Source organism: Leucopleurus acutus, assembly GCF_964270905.1.
Source record: "Leucopleurus acutus genome assembly, chromosome: 4".
Lineage (NCBI taxonomy): Eukaryota > Metazoa > Chordata > Mammalia > Artiodactyla > Delphinidae > Leucopleurus > Leucopleurus acutus.
The window spans coordinates 3,673,715-3,698,308 of NC_139146.1; the positions used below are offsets into that span (position 1 = coordinate 3,673,715).

The 24,594-nt window shown below is 58.2% G+C and overlaps 1 protein-coding gene across 1 annotated transcript in view; it reads right to left on the minus strand.

Moving 5' to 3' along the window:
* SORCS2 (sortilin related VPS10 domain containing receptor 2) overlaps nucleotides 1-24,594 on the minus strand; it is a gene marked incomplete at both ends in the record, with an annotated part of 481,188 nt that overhangs the window by 3,361 nt on the left and 453,233 nt on the right. The window contains 11 exons of the mRNA XM_082837533.1: nucleotides 1,220-1,319; nucleotides 1,802-1,901; nucleotides 4,699-4,824; nucleotides 5,801-5,913; nucleotides 7,210-7,333; nucleotides 8,485-8,618; nucleotides 9,248-9,434; nucleotides 14,634-14,805; nucleotides 17,178-17,306; nucleotides 18,066-18,199; nucleotides 19,060-19,180. Of these exons, the coding sequence (XP_082693659.1) occupies nucleotides 1,220-1,319; nucleotides 1,802-1,901; nucleotides 4,699-4,824; nucleotides 5,801-5,913; nucleotides 7,210-7,333; nucleotides 8,485-8,618; nucleotides 9,248-9,434; nucleotides 14,634-14,805; nucleotides 17,178-17,306; nucleotides 18,066-18,199; nucleotides 19,060-19,180 (1,440 nt within the window). The remainder of the gene's footprint in view (nucleotides 1-1,219; nucleotides 1,320-1,801; nucleotides 1,902-4,698; nucleotides 4,825-5,800; nucleotides 5,914-7,209; nucleotides 7,334-8,484; nucleotides 8,619-9,247; nucleotides 9,435-14,633; nucleotides 14,806-17,177; nucleotides 17,307-18,065; nucleotides 18,200-19,059; nucleotides 19,181-24,594) is intronic.

Below are 24,594 nucleotides of genomic sequence, written 5' to 3' on the forward strand. Positions count from 1 at the left end.
CTGCAGGAGCTGGGGGCCTGCATCTGCTCCTGCCCACCCCCCTCCCCTCCCCATCTTCCCCTCCCTGCCCCCTGCCCCTCTTCCCCACCTTCTCCCCCTTTTCTTCTTCCCTTGTCCTATCCTCCTCCTGCTTGGTCTCCTTTTACAGATGAGGAAACTGAGGCTCAGGGAGGGGAAGAGACTGGCCAGGACCACAGAGCTGGTCAGCAGCAGGGCAGGATGGTGGCCCGGTCTTCGAGGCTGACTCAGCCGTGCTGCCATCCGGGCTGCCCTGCAGGCTGGGGGGCTGTCACCCAGTGTGAACGGTGCTGGAGGTCAGAGACCCAGAAGTGTCCAGGGCTCGGGGGAGGAAGGACCCTTGGCCTCAGAGGAGCCAGGGGAGGGTCAGCTCCGTCTCTGGACTGTTCCCAAGGGCGACCCCAACCAGGGAGACCCCAAGGCCACTGGGGCCAGACCAGCAAGACGGGGAGAAACAGCAAGCTCAGACCTGGCAGCTGCGTGTCGCAGGAAATGAGTCTGGCGACACTTTCTGGCCGTTTTGCTCATTCCCAGGCCCTCGACGGGGCCCATGAGTAATCCCAGCACCAAGGGTTGTTAAACCCATTTCACAGCTGAGGACTCAGGTCAGAGGGGGAGAGAGGCACCACGACCCCTCCCAAGGACCGCACGGTGTGCTTGCCACCCACCCAGCCTCGGCTCAAGCCCCCACCCGCTCCCACCCTGGGCGTCAGCCGCCCCCCGCTCCGGCCCTGGGTGTCCCGTGCAGCCGCTCCATCTGGAGGCTGGAGCCCCCTCCCAGTGGAGTGCCTGGCACATGACAGCTCCGGATCATGCTTGCAGAGGGAAGGGGTGGATGGGTGCTGGGGGAAGCGTGGGGACTGGGCACAGCCTGGGGTCAGAGCCCCACTCCGCAGCTGTGTGGCCCTGGGAAAATCACTTAACCTCTCTGAGCCCGGGTTTCCTCATCTGTGAAATGGGTGGGTGGAGCAGAGAGGAGGATGGGGGTGGAAGAGGCTCCTTGGTTGTGAGCGGCCGGCTGTCTCCCTCTGGGATCAAGGTGACTCGGATCCAGGCTGTGGGTCCAGACAAGGCCCCTCCCCACCCCAGGACCCGTCGCAGGCACAGCCACAACCCTCCAAGGCCCTGCTGGGAAGCTGCGCCCCCCCCACCAGGCCCCGCCCTCACGCCCGGTTAGCCCAGGGAGGCCGGGTGACCTTGCCTTTTGAACTTGTAGAGGATGAAAGCGCCCACCGCGAACAGCCCTATGAGGACAACTGCCACCGCCCAGTAGCCGCCACCTCCTCCCAGGCTTGGAGAATCTGTGAGCAAAGCAGCCTGTGAGCGGTCAGCGTGGGCACCGGCCAGCCTCCTGGCACCCAGGACCCCCACTGAGTAAATGCCGGCCCCGGTCCTTCCTCCTGGAAAGTGGACAGAGCTCCTCCGTCTGCACTGATGCTGGCATGGACACGTGGCTGCACAGAGCAGAACGCAGCTCCTGCGGAGATCGTTGCCCAAAGTGGGGAGGACAGTCCACGGTGGGGGGCGGGGACAGAGCCACCTGAGACTCTAAGTGACATAAGTTAAAGCAAGAGCTCCGTGCTGTGTCCGCGGAGAGCACCGTGAGGCCCTTGGTGTGACGGGGTTTTAACCGGAGGCAACCACCCGTCCAGGAGGAGCGTGTGTGCGGGCGGCAGAGGGGGGTTCCTCTGCCCCCAGCGTGCACAGTAATGGGTGTCGTCGGAGGGGCCTGGACACACGCCCACCCCACCCTACAGAGGTGAGCTCCGGCCAGGCCTCTCACCTGTGTCCACGTCCCTCATGGCCACCAGCACCCGGACGCCACCACGCAGGAGGAAGCTGATCTTCTGTGCGTTCAGCACCTGCTGGATGGCCACGAGCCTCTGCAGTAAGAGAGCGGGGAGTGAGGGGGTCCTCGGGGACCCAGCAGAGGAAGCGGGAGAGCCGGGCAGATGTCCGCCCGGACCCTCCAGAGCCGTGGGGCTGGGGGAGGGCCACTCAGCCTCTCCGGGCCTCAGTCGCCTCCTCTGTAAAATGGGAATACTAGCCACCAATGAACTCTCACCAAGAACCTACAGTGGGACACAAGGTGACCCAAATGTGGCCTGCCCTCACAGAGCTCTAGTTTTAGTCAGGACCATGGAGTGTGGTAAAGTTGGGGAGACCCAGGGATGCTCCAGGAGGCCCCCAACCCCAGAAGTAATCAGGGGAGGCTTCTTGGAGGTGGAAGACCAGGAAGAAGACAAGACAGGGACAGGAGAGGTGACCCAGGCAGGCGAGTGAGCCCACACCCGAGGCAGAGAAATCCCAGGAGGTGATGTTGCTGGATCATGGTGGGGGGTAGGAGGTAGCTGGCCTCTGGGGCGCCCAGCTGGTTTGGCAGTTCAGGAGTGGGGAGTTTTCCTGGTGTTCAGAAGGGAACCACTCAGCCCACGTGGGTGTCAGGTGTCACCCTCGGCACAGGTGGGTGCAGATGTGTTGGGGGAGGGGTCCCTCTCAGGGATGGGGTCCCCGTGGCTCTGCTCCCTGGGCCTCGGGGGATATACCCTGGGGACTCTGCTGGCTGCTTCCCTGAGCGGCGTTTCAGCACCTGGGACTCCACGAGGCCCGTTCCCTGCTCACGGAACGAGGGTCCTGAGTCGGGAACTGTGTAAACGACAGGCCAACAGCCCCAGACCTGAAGGGTCCGGGAAGACACCTGGTTCTGCCCCTTGACCTCATGGCCTGGAGGGGTCGCTGCACCTTTCCGTTCTCAGGTCAACGTGAGGCTTCGTAGGAGCCTGGGGGTGGCGCCCGGAGCCCCATGCTCCGCACGCAGAAAGGCAAGGCTGCTGTCCGTGGCCGTGGCGCGCGGCTAAGTTTGCTCGCTGACTTCGGGCACGTGGCAGGCTCTGAGCGCTCAGGACGATGCGGGTGGGGTCCCCCCGTCTCTCACCTCCTTCCCTTCCAGCCCTCACTCGGAAGCGCCCCGGGCGGGTGCAGCCCCCGAGCCCCGTGCTGGCACCCGGGACCCCCGCAGCCTTCCCCTCTGCCCTCAGCTCCTCGTCTGAGAAGTGGGTCGATGCCTCTCAACCCGCCACTGACCCACCTCCAGAGACACCGCATCAGCGGGGGCTGGGGGCTTGGCCGGGAGCCCCCAGGTGCGGATGCGGACGCCCTTTGGGACGGGCTGTGGGTCAGGCTGGCACAGGCACAGGTCCACCAGGAGGCCGCCCGGGAGTGGCTCGAGCACAGTTGGGCAGCCAGAGTGACAGTGGGGCTCCACGCCCGCGCTGTGCTTCCTGGCGGGGGCCTCACTGAGCCTCACTTCCCTCGTCTGTGAAATGGGACGCTGCCACCCGCCCACAGGGGTCCTGCTGGTCTTGCTGTATCCGTGCCTCCGTGCAGGTCGCTCTTCCCAGACCATCTGCGGGAGCACCTGTCTTCTCGATTAGCTCAGAGCTCGCCTGCGGTTCTGAGTCATCTTTTCTTGAGATGCCATTTACTTTCTTCAAGTGTACCATTCAGTGTTTTTTTAGCATATTCACAGTCACGCCCACCAGCACTATCTAATTCCAGAACATCTTCTTCCTCCCAAAGGAAACCCCTAAAACCGTGAGCAGTCACTCCCCAGCCCCCAGCCCCCAGCCCCCAGCCCCCAGCAACGCTCTGTCTCTGTGAATTCACCTATCCTGGACATTTCGTATAAGTGGAATCACACAGTCTGTGGCTTTCCGTGACCATCTTCTTTCACTTTACATCATGTCTCCAGTGTTCATCCAAGTTGCAGCCTGGATCAGAATCTCACCCCTTTTGATGGCTGGATAATATTCCACTGTGTGGATGGCCCACCTTCTGCTCATCCACTCCTCTGTGGGTGGACATTTGGGTTGTTTCCACTTCGGGGCTGTGCACATCCAGGCACACACGCGTGTGTGTGGGCACACATTTTCAGTTCTCTTTGGCACACTCCCGGGGGTGGGGCCGCTGCCTCGTTCGGTAGCTCCGTGTTTAACTGTTTAAAGAACCACCAGACTATTTCCGCGGTGGCTGCACCATTTTCCACTCCCCCCAGCAGTGAATGAGGGGTCAGTTTCTCCGTCTCCTCGTCCACACTCATTGCTGTCTGCTTGGTACAGAATTACAGCCGCCCTAGACGGCGTGAAGTTCTTCCCATTCATCTTTTTCCTTTTTTGAATTTGTTACAATGTTGCTTCTGTTTTATGTTTTGGCTTTTTGGCCGTGAGGCATGTGGGATCTTAACTCCCCGACCAGAAAGCAAACCCCCAACGCCTGCATTGGAAGGTGAAGTCTTAACCGCTGGACCATGAGGGAAGTCCCCCCCCGATTCATCTTTTGATTCCCCGTCCTAGTTGGATGCTCTGAAACTGTTGCCCAGGATCCCCTGGCCAGTGCTCACCCCTCGCAGTGAGGCTGGGGCGGTGTGACCAGCTCTAGCCAATGAAATGGGAGTGAAAGCGGAGCGTCCCCCTGAGGGGTGGTCCTGCCCAATGCCCTGGTCCCCCCCACTCCCCCTCCAGTGTGACCTTGGGGTAGCCACAAGGGGGAGGAGGGACAGTGACTGGTGAGAGATAAGCCTTTACGCGATGACGGGAGGCTGAGGCCCCCGCGCTTGCCGGGAATCACCACCAAACCCTCGGCGGCGTGGGGAGGACCCGGCCCAGTGGCCGCAGGAGATACCTTGTCACTTGTGAGGCTCCTCTTCCTCGTGGGCCTGGCAGGGGGCAGAAGCACGTGCAGGTCAGCCAAGGTGGGCAGCCCCGGCTTTACAACGGTCACCAGCAGCTCCTCGGGGATGCTGGTCTCCTGCGGGGACACAGACGGCCACTCTGATCCACCGGCCTCCTCTGTCCCCTGCCACACTCCAGGGGCCCAGGAATACCCTCCCTCCCTGAGTGGCCTGAGTCTTGGCCTTTCCTGACCCCTGTACACCTGGAGTCATGGCCCCAGCAAATGACGGCACTGCCCTCTACCCCAGCGCTCCTGGTCCCTCAGCCTGTGGCCACCACCCCGGCCTCCGCTCAGCCAGGCCTGCCCTCTTCAGCTCATTCCTCCCACCATGCCCAGGTGAGCAGGCCCCTCCGTGGCTACTGTCCTCCCAAGTGTCAGGGCTCCTGGCCATGCAACTCCCTCAACCCACAAAGCTCTGTCTCCTGAAAGTCCCACCCCATGCATGTTCATCTGGCAAACTCCTATTCATCCTTCAACACCCAGGACAATATTACCCGAATTATTAATGGGCCAAAGGGAGGCATGGCCAGGGTGGGCCTCAGTCTGTGACAGGCTTGGCTGACTCTAGAGGGCTGGGTTTTCTCCCACTGGGGGCCCAAGGGCCTCGAGTGCCCTATGCCCACCCTGATGCACTGCCTTTGCTTTCTGCGACCTCCCTGAGGGCAGCCGTCACACTGACTCATCTCTCTGTCTCTAGTGTCCAGCCCAGAAGAGAAACGTGGTGAGTAAATGAAAATCCCTTTAAAGAGATTCTGTTGTAGGACAGCAGCTGTGTCTTGTGCAAACAGCTGGTGCTCACTAGATGTGCATGGAAGATGCAGTCCTGTCCCTCCTCTGCAAGGTGACAGTCTGGCTGCATGTCCCCCAGGGCCAGGTAAGAGGACCCTACATGGCTTCCAAGCACCACTGTCAGCCGATGTGAAGGACAGAGCATCAGGACTGCAGGGCAGCCCGCCTGCCCTCTCCTGGGGGCTCCACAGCCCCCGCTTCTCTGGGGCACCCACAACCCAGAGGTGGGCAGGTGGTTTTGCCAGTGGTGGGCTGGGGGCACCTTGGAGAGGAGCCGGGACACCACGAGGCCAATGTCCTCCCTCCACTCGGGGGTGTTGGGGTTTTGAGCGTCCAGGTCCTTGGAAAACTGCAGAGGCATGACCTGAAATTGATCTGGAAAGAGGCAGAGATGGGAGAGTGGGTCAGTCCTGGGCGCCCGGCCCCGCTTCCTCTGAGGACGGTGGCCACACCCCCTGGATGGTCCACGGCTGGCCCTGGGTGTGGATCCTGCAGCCCACTTTCAGAAAACAAGGTTCTTTCCAGTGTATGTGCCAGCAGCTGTCCCGGGCGGGGCCCACTACACCGGCTGCCATTTAATAATAAAACAACAACAACAAAGGTGACAATGACGAGGACAGCAGTGCTGCCCCGGAGGGAGGGCCAAGCCTGCTGTGTGATTTGCCCCATCAACTCACAAGGACATACACACCCTACGACGTTGACTTCTCGTCCCCCAGGGATCCATGGACTTTGACTGGGCTGGTTCCCCCACCAGAATAAGAGTCCCTGGAGAGCAGAGCCCCCACCTTCTCTGTCTCTCACATTTCCCAGGGTCTGCAACTCAGAAACCTATTCTAGAGCCACAAGCAGCAGGTGGTAAAAAAAAAAAAAGACCCGGCACCAGGAGTCTCAGAGTGGACGGCAATCTCTCCGCTTACCTCCCGAGCCTTGGTTTCTTGATTTGTAAAATGGGAGGAGGTTTTGCAGGGGTGAGGAGAGCTCAAGGGACGAGTGCCTTGTGAAGTGTGAGCATGCAGTGCAGGTGGAGATGACTTTCAAGGCTCTGGGCTCAGGGCCTGCTGCCCACATGCTCGTGAATGAAGGAATGGCTGAGGGCAGTTCCCTAAATATTTAACTGATGGCTGTTGTCCACAGGACAGGCTGTTCTTAAAGCAAAAGGAGGGTTTATCAGTGTGGTGATGAGGGCAACATGGTGCCGGGGGGGGGGGGGTCTCTTCCATTCTTAGGACTAATTTTCTATCGTAAATGTCTCCCGGGGGGCTCAGAGCCCCCAGTGAGCCAATAAATGGGACACGGATTCAGAGCAGGACTCTCAACAAAAGTGATACAATCACGTGATGATCCTCAGATAACGGGGGTGCTGAGGACAGGCACCCGGTGGGCAGGCAGACCCGGAGCCCGATCCCAGCTCTGTTGCTGCTGGGGGACCGTGTCAAGCCCCTCAGCTGTGTCCTCATTTGTGCCATGTGGAGCCTTTGAATGCCATGGACGTAGGAGTTGTCGGTATTTATTTTACAGATGGGGAAACGGAGGCCCCTCTGCCCCGCTGAGCCCTGCCTGGGATGACCAGGACATCGGTGGCATGTACACCACCTGCCCCCGACCCTGAGCTCCTGAAAAGGAGGAGCTGTGCTGCCTGTCCCGGGGGGCGGGAGGGGGGGAACTCACCCAGCACACGGACCACCTTGGAGTCCTGCAGCACGGAGGTCCCACAGGCAGCCTGCACCGTCACGCGCACGTCCCCTGTGTCCCCAAACCGCGTTGTCACAGAGTTCTCCAGGGACAGCAGGGGCTGCGGGCATGAGCGGGGGTCAGGGCTGGGCCGGAGAGCTGGCCCCGGTGTGCGGCCAGGCCTCCACTGAGAGTGCTCACTGAGAGCCCCCGGGGGGGAAGGAGAGGGCCCCCCAGAGACGCCCGGTCCTGAGCTCCCCAGCACAGACACCGTCTCCCAGTGCCCCTTCCCTCCAGAGGCTCCGAGCCCCCCTCCGTGGATGGTGTCGAAGGCGCATGGTGGCTGCTAGGCAGGGCCTCCGCCCTGATCCCTTTCACCTTCTCGCTCAGCTGGGCTATGGGACCTTCATCCTTGGACCCCAGCGGCCAGCTCAGCATGCACCCTGTGGGGTGGGCACACACATCCGACTGGGCCTCACTATTGCCTCGGACCTTGTAGACGGGGAGGCAGAGGCTTGGGGAGGTGTAGCGACCGGCCCCAAGAGCTCGGCTGCAAGGGGCTGAGTCGCCATTCGAGCCCGGAGCCCAAGCCCCTTCCTCGACCCTCCCCATGCCAGGGAAACAGTCTGGAGCCCAGGGCCCCTCCCGGTCGGGACCTCAGCTGTTGTTTGGGGCTCTCTGCTTGGCGGTGAAGGGCTGCCGTTTGCTGAATAAATGAAGGATCCCCCTTTGGGTCTTGGGGCCCCCCCCGGCCTAAGGGTGGGCAGCTTCACCTGCAGAGGCCCTCAGGGTCTCCTACCAGGCATCTGCCCTTGGCTCCCCACTGCCCACAGGATACAACCCACAGCCCTGGGTGAGGCTTCTGAGGTTGGGTCCAGCCCCAGGGACCCCCTCCTCCATGAAGGCTTCCCTGACTACTCCCATGCTATAACTAGAAATGGCCTGATCTCTTCTGGAACTTTCAGACGCATCACCTGTCTCCTTCCTGTGACACCTGTCACACACTAACTTAGGTCACCTACTATGTTCCCACATCTTTCCCTAGGAAAAGGCAGGGTCTGACCCGATTCATCCCCCGCCCACCACACTCAGACATGGCCGGACCCCAAACAGATGCTCAGGGTGAAGGAAGAGTCGGTGTGTGCTTTCCTCACCGCCATGGTGTCACACACTGTGTCCTGCCCAGTATGGAGGGGGGGGCCTGCCCCACTCTCCACCCCAGAAGGGAGCCTGTGGGAAGGAGGGGCTGCCAGGGGCCTGGGGCCAGCATACCTGCAGGCTGTGACCAATCCACCAGTAGAAGACGGTGAGGTTGGGGTTCAAGGGCAGCAGCACAGCTGTGAGGGTCACCTCCTGGTTGATGCCAATGATAGGAACCACTTCGAGGTAGAGTGCCTGCAGGGGGGCTGCAGGGGCCAGAAAAAGGTTAGAGGTTAGAGGGCATCAGGGCACTGGCCATGGCACAGGCTGCTATCAGTCACCGTCACAATCAACCTCATCACCACCATCACCACCACCATCACCATCACCACCACCATCACCATCACCATCATCACCACCATCACCATCACCATCATCACCATCACCACCACCATCACCACCATCACCTCTATCATCACCACCATCACCATCATTACCATCATCTCTATCATCATCACCATCACCACCACCATCACCACCACCATCACCATCACCATTACCATCACCATCATCACCACCACCACCATCACCACCACCATCACCACCATCACCATCACCACCGCCATCTCCACCACCATCACCACCACCATCACCACCATCACCACCGCCATCACCACCACCATCACCACCATCACCACCACCATCACCATCACCACCACTACCATCATAATCACCATCACCATCACCACTATCCCCACTGCTGCACAGACCACCATGGGTGTGGACTCGAGCCCAGCCTGCCTGCCTCCCTGCCCTTGGGCTCCCCGTGCTTCCCCAAGAACCTGGTCTCTGTCACAGGGAGAGACACTTGGCCTCAAAGGGACGATGGACTTACAGTTGACCTGGACAAACAGCACAGCTTCGTCATGTCCTGCCATGTTCTCCGCCCTGACGGACACGCGGTAGACGCCAGGGTTCTCATAGCGGTGCCGGATGGGCTCCCCGGTCAACGTGAGGTTCACGTACATGGCCTTGAAGCCGTCCCCCAGGTCCACCTGGTACTTGGTGGTCAGGACATCGCCCTGCAGGAAGCACCACAGGGCCACTTAGGAGTGGGTGCAAAGCTGGGGGCCAGCGATGAGGCATTCACTCATTCATTCAATCGTTCTTTCCCTCACTCCTTTCCTCAAAGTGAGTGGCCTGGGGACCCCAGGGAACCAGATCTGTTCTGCCCTTGGGGCTCCCAGCCCGGAGGGCTGGGCTGAGAGCTGTAGGAGGTGGGTGGAAGCAGGGGCCAGGACCAGGTTTGCATTAGAAAGATCACGCAGCTGCAGAGAGGGAGAGGGCTCAGGGCTCACGGGCGAGGGCAGGGAGGCAGTGCAGGGGTGGGGATAGGGGCCAGGGAGGCCCACCGAGGCCTCAGCCAGGAGCCGGGAGGGCAGGAAGGGGCCTAGCACACTGCTGGACAGTTTCAGTAACATGTCTAGGAAGATATGTGTGTGTAGGAAGACCCTTAGCCTCCCAGGAAGTTAAGAAAACATCACTTTTCCTTCTCTGATGCTGCGATTCCTGCATTTTTCTTTTATCTCACGCTATGCGGTGCCAGGAGTGATGCTTGTATGCACGGGCTGTGCGCAGGAAGGGGCTCCCACCCACTGCTGCCTCTTGCAGGCGTTTCCCTGCCCACACAAGCTGTCCAATCAGCCATATACCCCCCGCCACAAGCCTTATCCTTCCAATAACCGTATTTCCTCATAGAGGCGTGGGGAGGAAATTGAGTGAAGGGAACAATAACTTTTTCAACTTTCTGGCGAGAAGTTCTCATATTCAGTCTCATGTTCTCCCTCCCTCCCCCCACCCCGCATCGTCCCTTCCTGCCACCCCTCCCCCTGCTGCAGGAACACCCAGAAAACCATTTCCTAGTGATCAAGAACGAAGAAGATCATCACTGTTTAGCAATCCTCTTATCTTACACCTGCCAAACCTTAAAACTCGACAGGATACTTTTAAGTAAATTATGTTCATCTAACTTTCTTCAGAAATATGGTGTAATAAGTTGAATAGTGTCCACCCCTGCCTCCGCTCCAATTCAGTCCACTTGAAACCTCAGAATGTACCTTATTTGGAAATAGGGCGTTACAGATGTAATTAGTTAAGATGAGGTCACACCGGATTACAACAGGACCCCAATGACTGGGGTCTTTATAAGAAAAAGGAAGGGGATTTGAGACACAGGGGAAGCTACGTGAAGACAGGAGGAAATGCGGCCACAGCCCAGGGATACCTGGAGCCCCCAGAAGCTGCAGAGACAAGGAAGGACCCTCCAGAGGGAGCGCAGCCCTGCTGACATTTTGATTTTGGGCTTCCAGCCCCCAGAACTGTGAGAGGAGAAATGCATGCTGTTTCAAGCCACCCAGTTCGTGGCCACTGTTGTGATGGCCTCAGGGACCTTATACAAGTACGTTCTATTATCCCCATTTTATAGGTTGGAAGACTGAGGCTCTGTGAGCCCAGAACCTGCAGGCTGGCCCACGGGCCGGTGCTTTCTCCGTTTAAGGGCAGTCTCATGGGGGCTGGGTGTCTCAAGTCCGATTTGTTCCGAGAGGGAGGGGTTTCCTGTATTGCATCCTGGGAAAGGAAGGTGCTTCTGGCTGAGTCGGGACCTGCGGCTTTGATGGGCAGGTGCCACCCCCTCCTGGGGACCCTGAGTCCTGCCTGCAAGCAGCTAAGACAGGTGCAAGTTTAACTATTGACACATTTCCTTGTTTAAAACACCTCGTCATAATCAGGAAAGTAATACAGTATCAACGTAGGACAAGGAGAGAATACAAAAGGCAAAGCGAAGGAGCTAGAAAGGAAAAACGGTGACGTCACTGCAACACCCGCCCCCCACACCGTGGTGTTTCCAGGCAGATGTGTGTGCGTGTTAATTACTGAGTGCTTCAAAAACATTCAGCTGCTTCATGCTGAGCCAACTGCCAATTCACATGTAATTGTAACGGATAACACAGAGAGCCCCAGGTCCCTGGTACCCAGTTCCCCCTGTGCTAACATCCCGCAAAACATCACTACCACAAATAGGGAATCCACTGGGGTCCCTCCTGCCGCCCTGTCACAGTCACACCCGCCCTTCCATCACATCCCTGACTCCGTGGGATTAGAACCTGTTCTCCATTTCTATAATTTTGTCATCTTGAGGATGTTCTATACATGAAATCAGAAAGCACGGAGTCATTGGGATTAGCTTTCGCATTCAGTATAGCTCTCTGGAGATTCCCCCAGCTTGTGGTGTGTAGTCTGTTCCTTTTTATTTCGGGGTACCACCCACGGGATGGACGTGCCACCACGTGTTATCCGCTTGTCCATTCAGGACATCTGGTTGTCTGCGGATTCTGACTGTTAGGAATAAAGCTGCTATGAACCTAGATGCATAGGTTTCCCGGTGAATGTCAAGTCTTTATTTCTCAGGAGCATAATATGTTTAGCTTTTAAAGAAACAACCGACTCTTCCAGAATGGCTATAGATGTCACGTTCCCATCAGCCACGTAGGGGGGATCCAGTTTCTCTGCATCCTCGCCTGCACTTGGTGGTCCCACTATTTTTTAGCTTGGCCGTCCCTGCAGGTGTGCAGTGACACCGCTCTGAGGGTTTGATTTGCATTTCCCTGATGGCTTATGACGCTGACCATGGTTTCGTGTGCTCATTTGCCATCTGTACCTCCTCCTCAGGGAAATGTGTCTCCAGGTCTTTTGTCCATTTTCTGACTGCACTGTCTGTCTTCTTCCTGCTGAGTTCTGAGTGTCCTTCATGGGTTCCGGGTACTAGTCCTTGGTGGATGTGTTTGTAAATATTTCCTTCTGCGGCTGTCTTTTCATCTTCTTAGGGTCTGTCGCAGAGCGAGATGTCACCTTTTGACGAAGTCCAGTTTATCAGATTTCCTTCGTGGATGGGGCTGGTGGTGTCAAATCTGAGAACTCTCTGCCTAGCCCTAGGTTCCGGCTGTTTTCCTCTCTTTTTTCTAGAAGGTTTATAGTTTTCCATTTTCCATTTAAGTCTGTGATCCACTTTGAGGTGATTCTGCGTCGGGTGCGAGGTTCATTTTTACCGGCTCTTCATGTGCTGAAGCCCGTCCTCCCTCCACTGAGATGCTTCTGTTCCTGGGCCAAAATCAGCCGGGCCTGCTTGTGTGGTCTGTTTCTGGGTTCTCCACCAGATTTATTTTCAGTGCTTAAATATTTACAGAACTTGGATTCCCCCTAAATCCAGCGCTGTTTCCACACCTGGGTTGGGTGTGTGCGTCTGTGGTTGTGTTACGAACGTGAATGCGTGAACACGTATGTGTGTGTGTGAGTGTCCGTGTGTGTGAGAACGAGTGTGCCAGTGTGTGTACCCACCTCAGCCCTGCACCCACTCCTTCCCAAGGCTCTGACACGGGAGCCAGCGGCCTCTTCTGGACAGCAGCGTGCGCTGGACTCTCTCTCCCAAGAGCATCTTTCTGTGGCCCCCTCACCTCCGCCTGCTGCAGCGGAGAGTGCCAGCCCGCCCGGTGCGCTGCCAGGCGTATCCTGTCCTGGCTCTGGATGGAGCACCGCAGGTGTGACTTAGCTGCTGGGACTCCAGGCTCTAGGGGTCAGCAGGCAGCCGTTTTTCTTGCAAATCTGTCCTGGAGCTCCGGGAGGCAGCTGGGTCCCCTCTGAGGGTCTGGGTGGTCCCAAGCCGGGCAGGGGGCTGCATCCTCCTCTGCTGTGAACGGAGCCCCCCACCACCCCAGGGCTGCCCAAGGCTGCAGCGTTACTCTCGGGACCAGGCTCAGTCATCACGGGGACGGGGACAGGCGGGAAGGGGAGGCCACCCCAGGATCAGCTCATTTCTGGGGGCCGTGGACCAGGCGCAGTCCACACGGAGCCCCAGGCCTGGACCCAACGGCACTCTTACTGTGTGGCCTCAGGTGAGTGGCTCCCCCTGTCTGAGGCTGGGTATCCCCAGTTACAAAGCCGGCTGATGGGAGCACAGCCCTTAGGCATGGGGAGGGATGACACACGGGTGCCCACGAGTACCGCTCTTTGCTCTGGACCAGAGCCCCCGCTTTCCAACATCAAAGACCTCTGTCAGCATCACCCTGCCCCACCTGGGCACATTTTGAAGGACATCTTCTAAACGAAGCACACACAGTTACAAAGCCGCACTCATTTCACGCTACGTATTTGTTAACCGAAGACCCAAATGCACAAGAGAGCCGTGCGCCGGGAGAGGCTGGGACCCTGGGCTGGGAACAGAGGGTTCTGACGTCCCCTTTGTGCTTTTCTGTCATTTTGAATTTCCTGCACGTTTTTCTACAATGAGCATTTGTTACTTCTATAATCAGAAAAATAAGCATGCTGCATATTAGTTTAAATAGACTAGAAGGAAATAAAAAAACCAACAGTGGCTACCTTAGGAGACCAGGATTTTTGGTGATATATTCTTATGTTTTTAATGTGGTTTTCCAACGTTCTACAGTGAGTATATACTGTTTTTAAAATCAGAAAAAAATGTAACACTTGTACTAAAGAAAAAAAGAAAGACTAGGAGGTGGGGAGGAAATTTATATATTTATATATAGGTATGTGTATATATATATTTGTATGTGTGTATATATATATATATATACACAGACACAAAATATTTCTATATCCATCCATCTGTATTTGTATCTATGTCTATCCATTATCTATCAATCAATCTCTCATCTATCTATATCTGTTTATCAACGATATCTGTCTCTCCATTTACCTATCCATCTATCTATCATCTATTACGGAATTTGTCTTTGGCTATGAGATTATAACTAACGGTGGGTTTTTCGTTTTTTTGTTTGCATCATCGCATTTATTTATTTATTTTTACAGTATTTTTTTAAAAACTTCCTGCTTTTCTTATGATTCCAAAATTAACTAACTCAGTATAATGAGAGTTTCAAAAAGTTTTACGGTGCCCACAGGAAGGCAGAAATCTGACGTCACCCGCGCGGTGAACACACAGACACAGAGATGTTTGAAGCCACGCCCCCCTGGGCCTGTGCTCGCTGCACGCTGCTCCGTTCCCTCCCTGCCTCTGCCCTCCCTTCCGACTTTTCTGTTTCATTGTTTCAGTGCTGGCCTGGACCTGGGAAGGGGCCCCCGGCCCACTCTCCCCTCCCGCAGTTCGGAAACCGCTGGTCCAAAGACGCTGCCCTAACCGACGTGGAGGCGGAGAGAGCGCCACCCGGCGGCCCGTGTGCCCGGTTGAAGCGGCGCCTCACCTGTTCCTGCCGTACCACGAACAGCACGTCCTCCCCGGGCCGCACGGCCACCGCCTCGCCGAGGATGCTGACCTGCAGGCCCCGCGGCGGCAGGAGGGGGCACTGCAGCTGCGCCGGGCTCTGCTGCGGGTCCACGCCGCCCTCGCACACGTTGGACACCACCTTCCGGTACCTGCGGCCAGACAGCGAGTCAGACAGGCGGGGGTGGGGCGGGCCCTGCTGCCCCGCCGGACCTGCTTGCCGAGAGGTGGCTCTTGCCTTGGCGAACTCCATTCTTCAACTCCCTCCCTTTTCCCGACTCCACCTGTTTGCTATTTCTGCCCCATTTTGGAGATGGGAAAACTGAGGCTCAGGGGAGGGAATGACCAGTAATGGCAGGACCTGCTTCCGTCACTGGACCTTTCCTTGGTCCGCTCGTATTCTTACAATAATGGTAACAGCTGTTGTTGTTGCTGAGGGGAGGATTGAAGGAGTCAGTCGGAATTTTGTGGCTTTGCTGGGAAATACGGTCCTGGGAGGACAGAGTGCCCAGGAGGGGCCGGGCCTTACCGCTGATGCGCCACACGGCTGTGAGCAAACATGCTCCCAGGGGTCTCCTCTCCCTATTACGTCAAGAGAGTGGGACCAGACGACACCTGATTCACCAGCTCATTCACACAACACGAATTTACTGAGCATCTGCTACGTGCCAGGTGCTGGGGTGTGAGGTCATCACTCACAGCCCTGCCGTTGCAGAGAGGACTGTCCAGTGAGGGAGGGAGCCCTCACCAAACCATCCCCCACATCAAGGCAACATCGCAACTGGGACAGGTGCTGGGGAGGGGCAGCACCTGGGAATCTGGTCCCTGAGAAAGGGGCTTTCAGCTAAGACCAGAAGGGTGAACAGGAGAGGGAAGAGCATCCTGGCCAGCGGGAACAGCATGTGCAAAGGCCCTGTGGTGGGGGGGGTGGGGAGCCAAAGCCCAGAGTGGGCAGCAGGTGTGGGATGAGAGTGGGGAGGGGCTGGTGGGCAGAGCCCGATGGGCTCTCGTGAACGTTTAGGAGGCGACGGGAAAAGCACTGCTCGGGTGGCATCTTCAGACTTGCCACTTGTGATGCTCCCTCGGGCGACACCGGGATTCTGGGTCTGCAAAACTCACATCACTGCCAAAGTGGCTGGATCTGCCCACCCCCTGTGCCTGGTGCCCCGCCTGCCCTCACGGCTCTGCCGCTGAAGTTTGTCGTGCAAAGACGCATGTGATTAGTTTGGAAGAAAATACGCTCCCTACGAGCTACCCAGCCACGGCCCCTTGGCACCCGGAGTGTGCAGGTGGTATGAAATGAAACCCTGGGTCCTGGCTCTGCCGTTTCAGACGACAGTTCCTGCTTGCCGAGCCCTGGTGGGTGCCCTGGAGCAGCTGCTGCGGCTCCCTGAGGGAGGGAGGGAGGGATGGGTGATAGACGGATGATGGATGAATGGTTGGAGGGATGGGAGGATGGACGGATGATGGGTGAGTGAGGGGAAGAATAAACAGAGGGACGATTAGATGGATGGATGGATAGATGGATGAGGGATGGGTGGGTGGACGGATGACTGGATGATGGATGGATGGAGGAATAAACGGATAGATGACTGGATGGATGGATGGGTGATGGGATTTAGCCACTGAGGTCCAAGCCTGCTTTTCTGCTCCAGCTGCTTTCTTCTCGGGCTTTGCCCTTCCCCGTCCCCAGGGGCAGTAATGAGGATTTTCTAATAAGTCCATAGGCGGTTTACTCCCTGTCGAAACTTCCCCAAAGGGAAGCAGAGACTTTTAGATAAAGCTCATTTAGGGCCTCTGGAGTGGCAGGTTCACAGCCTTTACACACCTAACATTTTTATATGACGTTCATCCTTGGCACGCAACGTGGTCAGCCTCTGGTGGAGGAAAAGTGTCATAACGGCTCACACCTGTGGAGCACTTAACCTTCACGTACAGCGTGTGTCCACCACACCACACACTGAGGGACCCGCTATGTGTCGTGGAGCTTACCGTCCAGTCGGGGGGAACGACTGGGTGAGTGTGACAATAACTGGGATATGCGCCCTCACAGGGTAAGCTCAGGGCCCAGGGTGAGTCAGGGAGGCCTTCCTGGAGGAGGCATCATTCAAGCTGAGACCTAAAGGGAGTGTGAGCACCTCTGGCCCAGCTCAGGCCTGCCTCACTCAGCGTTGGTAAATGCAGAAGGGTCCCAGCACTGCAGGGGCTCAGGAGGACCAGGCCAGGAGTGTGACTCCTCTGGAAGGGCTCAGCCTCTGCAGCAGGTGTGAGCTACGAAGCCCTTGGGCCTTCTCTGCCTGTTGTTCTCTGTTCGGAGCCAGCTCAAGGCACCTCTTCTCCCTGACGCTGACCCACATGGGCTCTGCTGGGAGAGCCCCAAGGGCTCAGTGCCTGGGGTGGCTCTCAGGAACCCCGGCACACAGGGCATTCAGCCCGACTTCTCTTTCCCTGACTCCATGCGGGGAGCCATGGGCACCAGGCAGGAAAGCAAGGGGCCACCCTGGTTCTGCCCCACGCTACTCACCCGAGACTGCTGGTGTAGGTCTGGCCCAGGACACAGTCGTCAGGCGGGGACAGGGGGTTAAACCAGAAGTTAGCAAAGCACTTGTCGGCGTCGGACTCGGAGGAGGGGGTGCGCTCAAATCCGTAGTCACTGGGAGGAGGGAAAAACGGACGTCAGGAGACAGCGTGGGTCAGGGGCCTCTTGCTGAGGACGCAGAAGCGGATCCACAGGGCCCTGTCCCAGAGGGAAGACAGGACTGAAGGCCGACAGTTACGTTCCAGGTGAGAAGGGATGCAAAGGGGATTCCAGCAAATCACAGGAGAGCACTGAGCCCAGCCTGGTTGTCCTGGAGGGCTGCCTGGAGGAGGTGGGCTGAATCTCAATGGAAGATCAAGAGGCAGTCAGGGGAAGAGGGGGCGAAGGGCACTGCAGGCAGGGACCAGCCCCTTCAACACTGGTGCAGGGAGACAGTGGTGAAGGTGGCTGATGGAGAGGGGTAAGGATGGCTGGGGAGGGAGGCAGGTTCCAGAGCTCGGACATCCTCCTGTGGGCAGCAGGCGGCCACGGGAGTCCTTGAGCGGAGGCAGGGGAGTGGTCAGGGGGCTTTCGGCAGAGTCTCTGGACAGAGGAGAAGGGGCTGGGTGGTACAGCCGGCCCCCGGGGATGCCCTCCCTGTTCCTCAGTTTCCCCTCCCACCTGTGAGCAGTGCCACGTGCACAGGTTTTGAAACGAGGCGCACGAGTTCTTTGATGCGGGCTGGACCCAGTGGCTGGGTCCTAAGGCACAGCGTAGGGGGGAAGTGATGGAGGGTGACGAGCCCTCCCCCGGCATCACCTGCGGGGACAGCGGCTGCCGGGTCACCAGCTACTCAGGCAGCCCCAGGGGCCCGGGGCAGAGCAGGACCCTCACCAGAGGAAGTCCGAGTCACGGCACTGGCACACGCGGGCCGTGAGCGCCGCCGTGAAGCTCCGACCCTTGATGCACCAGGACGTAGGCTTCCTCCTCCGGAAACTCCTCTGCTGGCCCAGGACGCAGCGGTCGCCCTGTGCAGGAAGGCCGGGGTGAGGGGCCACTCTGCACGGGCTCCCACCGCTACTGCTGTCGGCTCCTCACTCGCCAGCCAGCCGTAGGGGCCGGGAAACCGGGCCCCGGGGGAGGGGTGTCCGTGCCTGAGGCCAACCTAGGGCAGCCTGGCTCCCATCCCACCCGCCCTAGCATTCACTGAGCTCCCACTGTATACAGGCTCTGTGTACAGGGCCCTGAGGGGTGGCAGGGCTGCTGGAAGAGGCCCCTTGCATTCACTCCTCAGGCCTGAGGGTGCCAGGTGGGCCCTGTGCAGCTGGGGTGAGCCGCAGCCTCCAGGACACACAGTAGGTCCTCAGCCAATGCTCAGAAGAGGCCACACCTGTGTGAACGGGAGCCGTGGTGCAGGGTCCCCCCAGCAATTCCAGAGCCCCCCTCGCTCTGAAATCCTGTCTTGTGGCCACACCACCTGCTCTGAACTGCACTGGGAGGCCATTTCGAGTCCTCATTTATTCCTCTCTGTGTGAATATGACACATTTTGCTGTAGAAACATGGATGTGTTTGAGATTATGAGGTGGGGCTGCCCCAGACCCCCTGGGGTGTTACCTAATATATGATACACGTGCCCTGTTACCTTCCTTCGATCTGAAAACTCCTGGACCCCGAGCACACCTGTCTCCAGGCTGGCTGGGGCCCTGTGCACCTGTTCCCCTGAGTATGACTGCAGACTCTGGCCCAGGCAGCCCCAGGCCCCAGAGGGGGCCGGAACACCCCAAAGAAGGACTGGGCATCTGAGGGAGGCCCTCGGTCCCGCAGGACGGGGAATTTGGCAGAGGGGGCCCTGCACAGTGCCCACCCCTGGCCTGCGGCCAGGCCCACCTGCAGGTTGGTGAGGTTCCAGGAGCTGTAGTCTTCCTCGCTGCACTGCCTGGAGAACCAGGGCCGGAAGTCCACCTTGACCAGCTCCCAGTCCGAGCGGAAGCTGATGTGGCCGAAGACGCTGGGGAGGGGGGAGGGGGAGGGGCGGGAAACCACCTTAGTCTGGCCCGTCCCCCAGGTGCCCACCGCTTTCCCTGCGGGCCTCTGTTCCCACTTGCACAGCGGGCCCCGCGGTCCCTCCCCTGCCCCCCCTGGGCTGCCCTGGGACCAGGCACCTGCCCTGGGCCCGGCTGGCCACGAGCATTTGGGTGTCGGCGTTAGTATTCCCACAGTCATCACGTGTAATCTATGGCTCGTTGATGGTGTTGGTGGGGGTCATCCCACCTGGCCCCCCGGTGGACGAGGAGGCCGGCCAGGAGCCTGGACCCTCCCACATCCCCCACGCTAGTCCTCGCAGAATTGTTCTGCAGAATGATTCATGGTCAGGTGTCTGCGTCCTGTGCTCTCTGGCTTCTCCTCGCCTTTTTTCCCACCTGACCACTCCAGGAGGCCTGCGCTGCAGACAGCCAGCTCCGCCTAGCTGGGCCACAGCCTTTTCACCCCAAGCAGAACCGACAATCCAAAGAGAAGTAACGAGTCGTCACACCGGCTCAGAGCGACGGGGTGGAAAGCATCTTAGAGTGGTCCTTGCTGCGTGGCCCCGGCCTCGGTGGGTGGAAGAAGCAGAGGACAGAGCACCATGGGGGCTCTGCAAAAGCCAGCCCTCTAAGGAGCACAGGCAGGGTGCTGGGAGCCCGTGTATGCTGTCTGGTCTAATCCTCACCACAGCCCACTCTACAGAAAGGAAAACTGAGGCACAGAGAGGTTGAGTAACTTGCTCAAGGTCACACAGCTTGTTTGTGCCATTTCTTCTCCCTCAGCAGGCATTGGTGGAGTGCCTACATGTACCCAGATCCCTCGCCCTCTGGGAAGGCTGCTGCTTAAGGGATTTCCAACTGATCCTCCCAACACCTCATACTTGGGCTCCAGATACCACCACAGAAGAGAAGACCAGCCTGTACTTCTCTGGTCCTTCTCCAGTCCACCCTATAGTACCCAGGCCATATTATCAGAGGTCAAGCATCTGGATGGTGGAGGTGAAGCACCCCTTCCACGCACACCGACAGGAGCCGGATACTTGGGGGAAGCCAGTGATGGTCTGAAAGGGTGCAAACCCCGTTCTAGGAGAGTAGTTGAGAAGGCCCTTGGAGTGTGTTCTGGGGGATATGATGGCTCTGAGTGTCTGAGGCTGATATTTGAAGAGGAGTTTTGGAGTTTTGGCTCCATAGGGCACCTCTGAGCCAGGTAGGCCTGGGCTGATACCCACTTACTATGTCGGTGAGGTCCATTCCTCTCTGTACCTCAGTTTCCTTGGCTCTAAAATGGGGACAATGACACTGGCCTTTCAGGATGGGTGGTGGATTAGCAATGGTTTGTGTAGGATGCTTGGCACTTAGTAGGAGATTTATACACACATATGCACAACACACGCTCACCTGTGCACACACACCCGTGCACACGGACACGCTCACACATTCTCACGTGCACACACGTTACCTCTACTGCCCAGAACAGTCCCCCGAAGCAGATACCGTGATCTTTATTTTACAAACAAGACCCCGAGCCTCTGCAGGGGCCTCCTCTGATCTGAGCGGCCCCAGAGCCTCCCTCCGTCTCGGCCTTCACCTCACTCTGTGGTCCGCCTCTCCGTCCTCCCGTCCTGGGCTCCCCGACCGTCGGCAGCCCTGGCCTCTCGCCTGCTCGTGTTTGGTTGTGAATAACCCATCCTGCCCGAGGTGCAAGTCGGAGCCCCTGCCGCTGTTTCTCAGCCCGGGGCCTCTCCTGATGCTGCTGGATGTGGCCCAGCGAGGACCGGACGGCCCGCTTCTCCTCCGCCGGGCCCAGTGGCTCCCGCAGGTTCTGTTTCCAATGGTGAGGTCGTAGGAGGCCCGGATGGTGGCGACCGTGGCCGTGAAGGTGTTGTGCCGGTCCTCTGTCCCGACTCCCATCCTGACGTGGACAGCCCTCTCCCTGGGAGCGTCACCACGTGGGGGTCTTTGTCACAGTGTCCCCTTCTCCCAAGCAAAGCCTGCTGGGTTGGTTACTGAGAACGAGAGGGTCTTCGGTCCCTGAAGGGACGTCTCTAAGGGACAATTTCCGGGTCCTCACACAGCCTGAGCTGCGTCTCTTGCTCTTTTGGAAGCCACGTTATAACGGAGGTGACGGCAGCAGTAACTGCTGGCCTGTACTCTGCACCTGCTACGCGCGCGACCTCCCATCCTCTCCTCACCAACCCCGTGCGGAACGTACTGTTAACATTCCCACCTTACGGACAAGGAGACTGAGGCAAGGGACCCCCTCGGGATGGCACGGCAGCCGCCCACCTCCCGGGGCAGCCAGGGTCGGTCCCGGGTTGGCGACCACAGGGCTGGGTTGCTTTGCCCGGGAAACACGCACTGGCCCGAGCGTGACCACCGCGTAGCCTCCGAGGCTGGCAGCACAGGCCCCGCCGGGGAAGTCCCTGAAAGGAGGCTGGCTTGCTTGATCTAACTAATCCCCTCCGTGTCTTTGAAGTCCTGCCTTCTATGAAACCCAAAAGCTCAGCTGATACTTCGAGAAGTATCTGTCATCCGGCTGACTCTGAGTTTTAGGAAGGAGACGCCAGAGGGAGGCTACTTATTGCTTCACGATTAATAAGGAAAATGTGGGCCGGCCTCTGCAGGTTGAGGAGGAGCCCCACGCCCTTCAAAGAGCTCACTCCCCTCCCCTAGTGCAGCCCAGGGAGGATCGGGGAGCCCACTACCCCCCCCCCCCAAGGCCTGGGGGGCCCTCACCCCTCTGAGGCTGCACTGGTGGGGGTGGGAGGCTGAGCAGGGGTGATCCAAGCTGAGGGAAACATCCCCAAAGGTGACTACGGTCAGCTTGGACGTGACCTTTGGGCAGATTTGGATAAAGAACCATCTGGGGAAATGCTCTCAACTGTGCAGGAAATAGGACAGCGGGGGATAGAGAGAGAGAGGCAGAGAGACAGAGGATGGGGAAGGGAGGGAGACACAGAGAGACACAGAGAGAGGGAGAGAAGGAGAGAGACAGGAAGGGAAGGAGTGGGAGTAGACAGGATGCTAGGTCTGAGCGCTTCCAGCAGTCTGGAGAGATGAACCTTTATTCTAACACGCCAGCATGTTCCCTCTTTCAGAGTTTGAATTATTTCTGTGTCAACCGGAATTTGGAAGTGGTCTGATGATGTGGCACAGTGAAGTAGGAGGCCTGTAGGAACAGTTCTGGTGCTTTTTCAAAAAAAACTTGAGGTTATAGCATCTGGCTCTGAATTCTGCCAAGAGTGTTCCAGGAATAAAACGCCCCATCTGTTGATGAGTGCTGAAAACCGGGCTGTTTCTGGGGCCAAACCCAGCACTGATGCGGTGACAAAGGGCTTGACGTCCTGAAGCTCCTAGGTTAATGCCCTGGGGTAGAAAGTGCGCCCATTTCTCAGCTGGGGAAGCTGAGGCCTCAGACCCAGCTGACTTGTTCAACCTCTGCAAAACCAGCACGGGCCAGCCATCTACCCTGGTGTTTCTGACGCTTCCCTTCTGCTCCGTGGCCTCCGGTCCTGGAAAACTGGTCAACCAGCAAAGGGTCCAGGCTGAGCCCGGCCGCCACACCACAGAGAGTCCTGCATCGGCCCAGGCTGGAGTCTTCCTCCCTCCCCGGCCCACCCCAGAACGAAGCCTCCAAGAGCACGAGGGGAGCATAAGTATGTGACATCCTGAAGGATTTAACTCATTCCAGGGCCAGGGAGGAGAGGAACTAGGTGTGCAGGGAGAAGCACAAGTGAGGCATTTAGGGAATTAGAAAGGTGATGATTCCTGAGCCAGTTTTTATAGGACAGCCTCTGGGGTCCCCCTTCCAGCTCTGGCTCTCCAGGACCCATGCAGAGCTGATGTGACGGGTCCCCCTTTGCCACCACTCCCTCGGTGCAGAATTTTTGAGATTTTTAGCACTTCTAGAAGAAGGGGGAATAAATCCTCCCTGGAGATTTCCTATGAGAATAAAATGAGATAACGTAAAAAAAAATGGACCCATAACATATAGTACGTGCTCAATAAAGCTTCGTTACAGAACTTGTTGCAAGAGGCCATACTGGGAAAGATGTAGGGAGGATACCAGGCTTCCTCAGTCCTGGTGGCAGGGGAGGCCCCCTGGAGGGGGTCACTGAAGCCGGATTTGGGTCTGGCAGGAACTTAGATGGCTCTCTTGTCTCAAACGTCCTGAAAAAGGAGTCCGCACTACCGTTTCCACGTCCCTTTGCTCCATCTTCCATTCCCAGAAGCCTGGGCGGTGGGCACACAGGCGGCCATGGTCCCTGGTGGCCCACGGTGGGGGGCTTACGAGAGCTGTACTCCCAGCCTCCATCCCAGGCAGCCAGAGGAGCCTGGCGAGGGGGCGTTCACATGAGCACCCACAGGAGCCCCAGGGCAGAGGCGGGCCTGGAGGGGTAATGTCCACTCTGGGCGGTTTCCTTCCAGTTCAGGCCTCGGGCTGGGGGCCAGGCACCCCTGGGGGCTTATCCGAGTGGCCCCTCTGGGGCATTCAGAAGGGTGAAGACCTGGCTCCTCACAGGCAATGGGGAGCCGGCCGGGGCAGGGGTGTGAAAGCCATCGTGAGCTGGAAGGGCAGACAGGAGGGCATGAGTTGTTCTCTCACCAGGGACTCACTCCCAGGCAATGACTCCAGCTGGGCACACGTACCTGGACATGCTCTCCAGGCCGAGCGGGCAGGGTGAGGGGTCCTAGCACCCAGCCACTCTGCTGGGAATGGACGGAACCGGCCCGTCTGCTCCAGAAGGGCTGAGCCAGAGCTGGGGCACCGTTCAAATCCTCACGTGGAAAGCATCAATCCTTCTGTACCCACAGCTCGTCCTCGGGCCTGGGTCTCACTGGCCCGGTCCTGGTTCAAAGGTCAGCTGCTCCGAGACTCCGTGATCACCACCCACCCCAGAAGCGACCCTTCAGCCCCCAGCCCCTCGGCTGGCTGGCCCTGTTGTATCAGCATCTTTCACATTATCGAGGAACCATGTCACTCTTGGTTATATTTGATCTGTCTGCCTGGGCCACCAGCTCTGTGGGTCCTCGGGGTCCCTGGTGCCCAGACAGAGGGTGGCACATGGCAGGCCAGGCTGGAATGACCGGAGAAGGGCTGGCCTTGAGATAGGCTGGGACCTGGGACCCTTTGCTGCAGTGCTGGCACCTGGACAAACATCTCCTTGGGCCACAAAATACAAAGAAACTATAAGGGACTAAAAATAACTGTGTGTATGCCCATTTGGGGCAAATTATGGACAACAAGATACAAAAAGCCCGAAAACCCAACTGCCAATTCTGAAGAGCCGGGAGCAAAAGCAGGGTACCGAGCACGCCCCCTGCACTCAACCCCACCTAAGGGGTGGGCAAACCTCCTAAGCCACGCCTCCAGCTGACCCCAGGACACACCCCTACC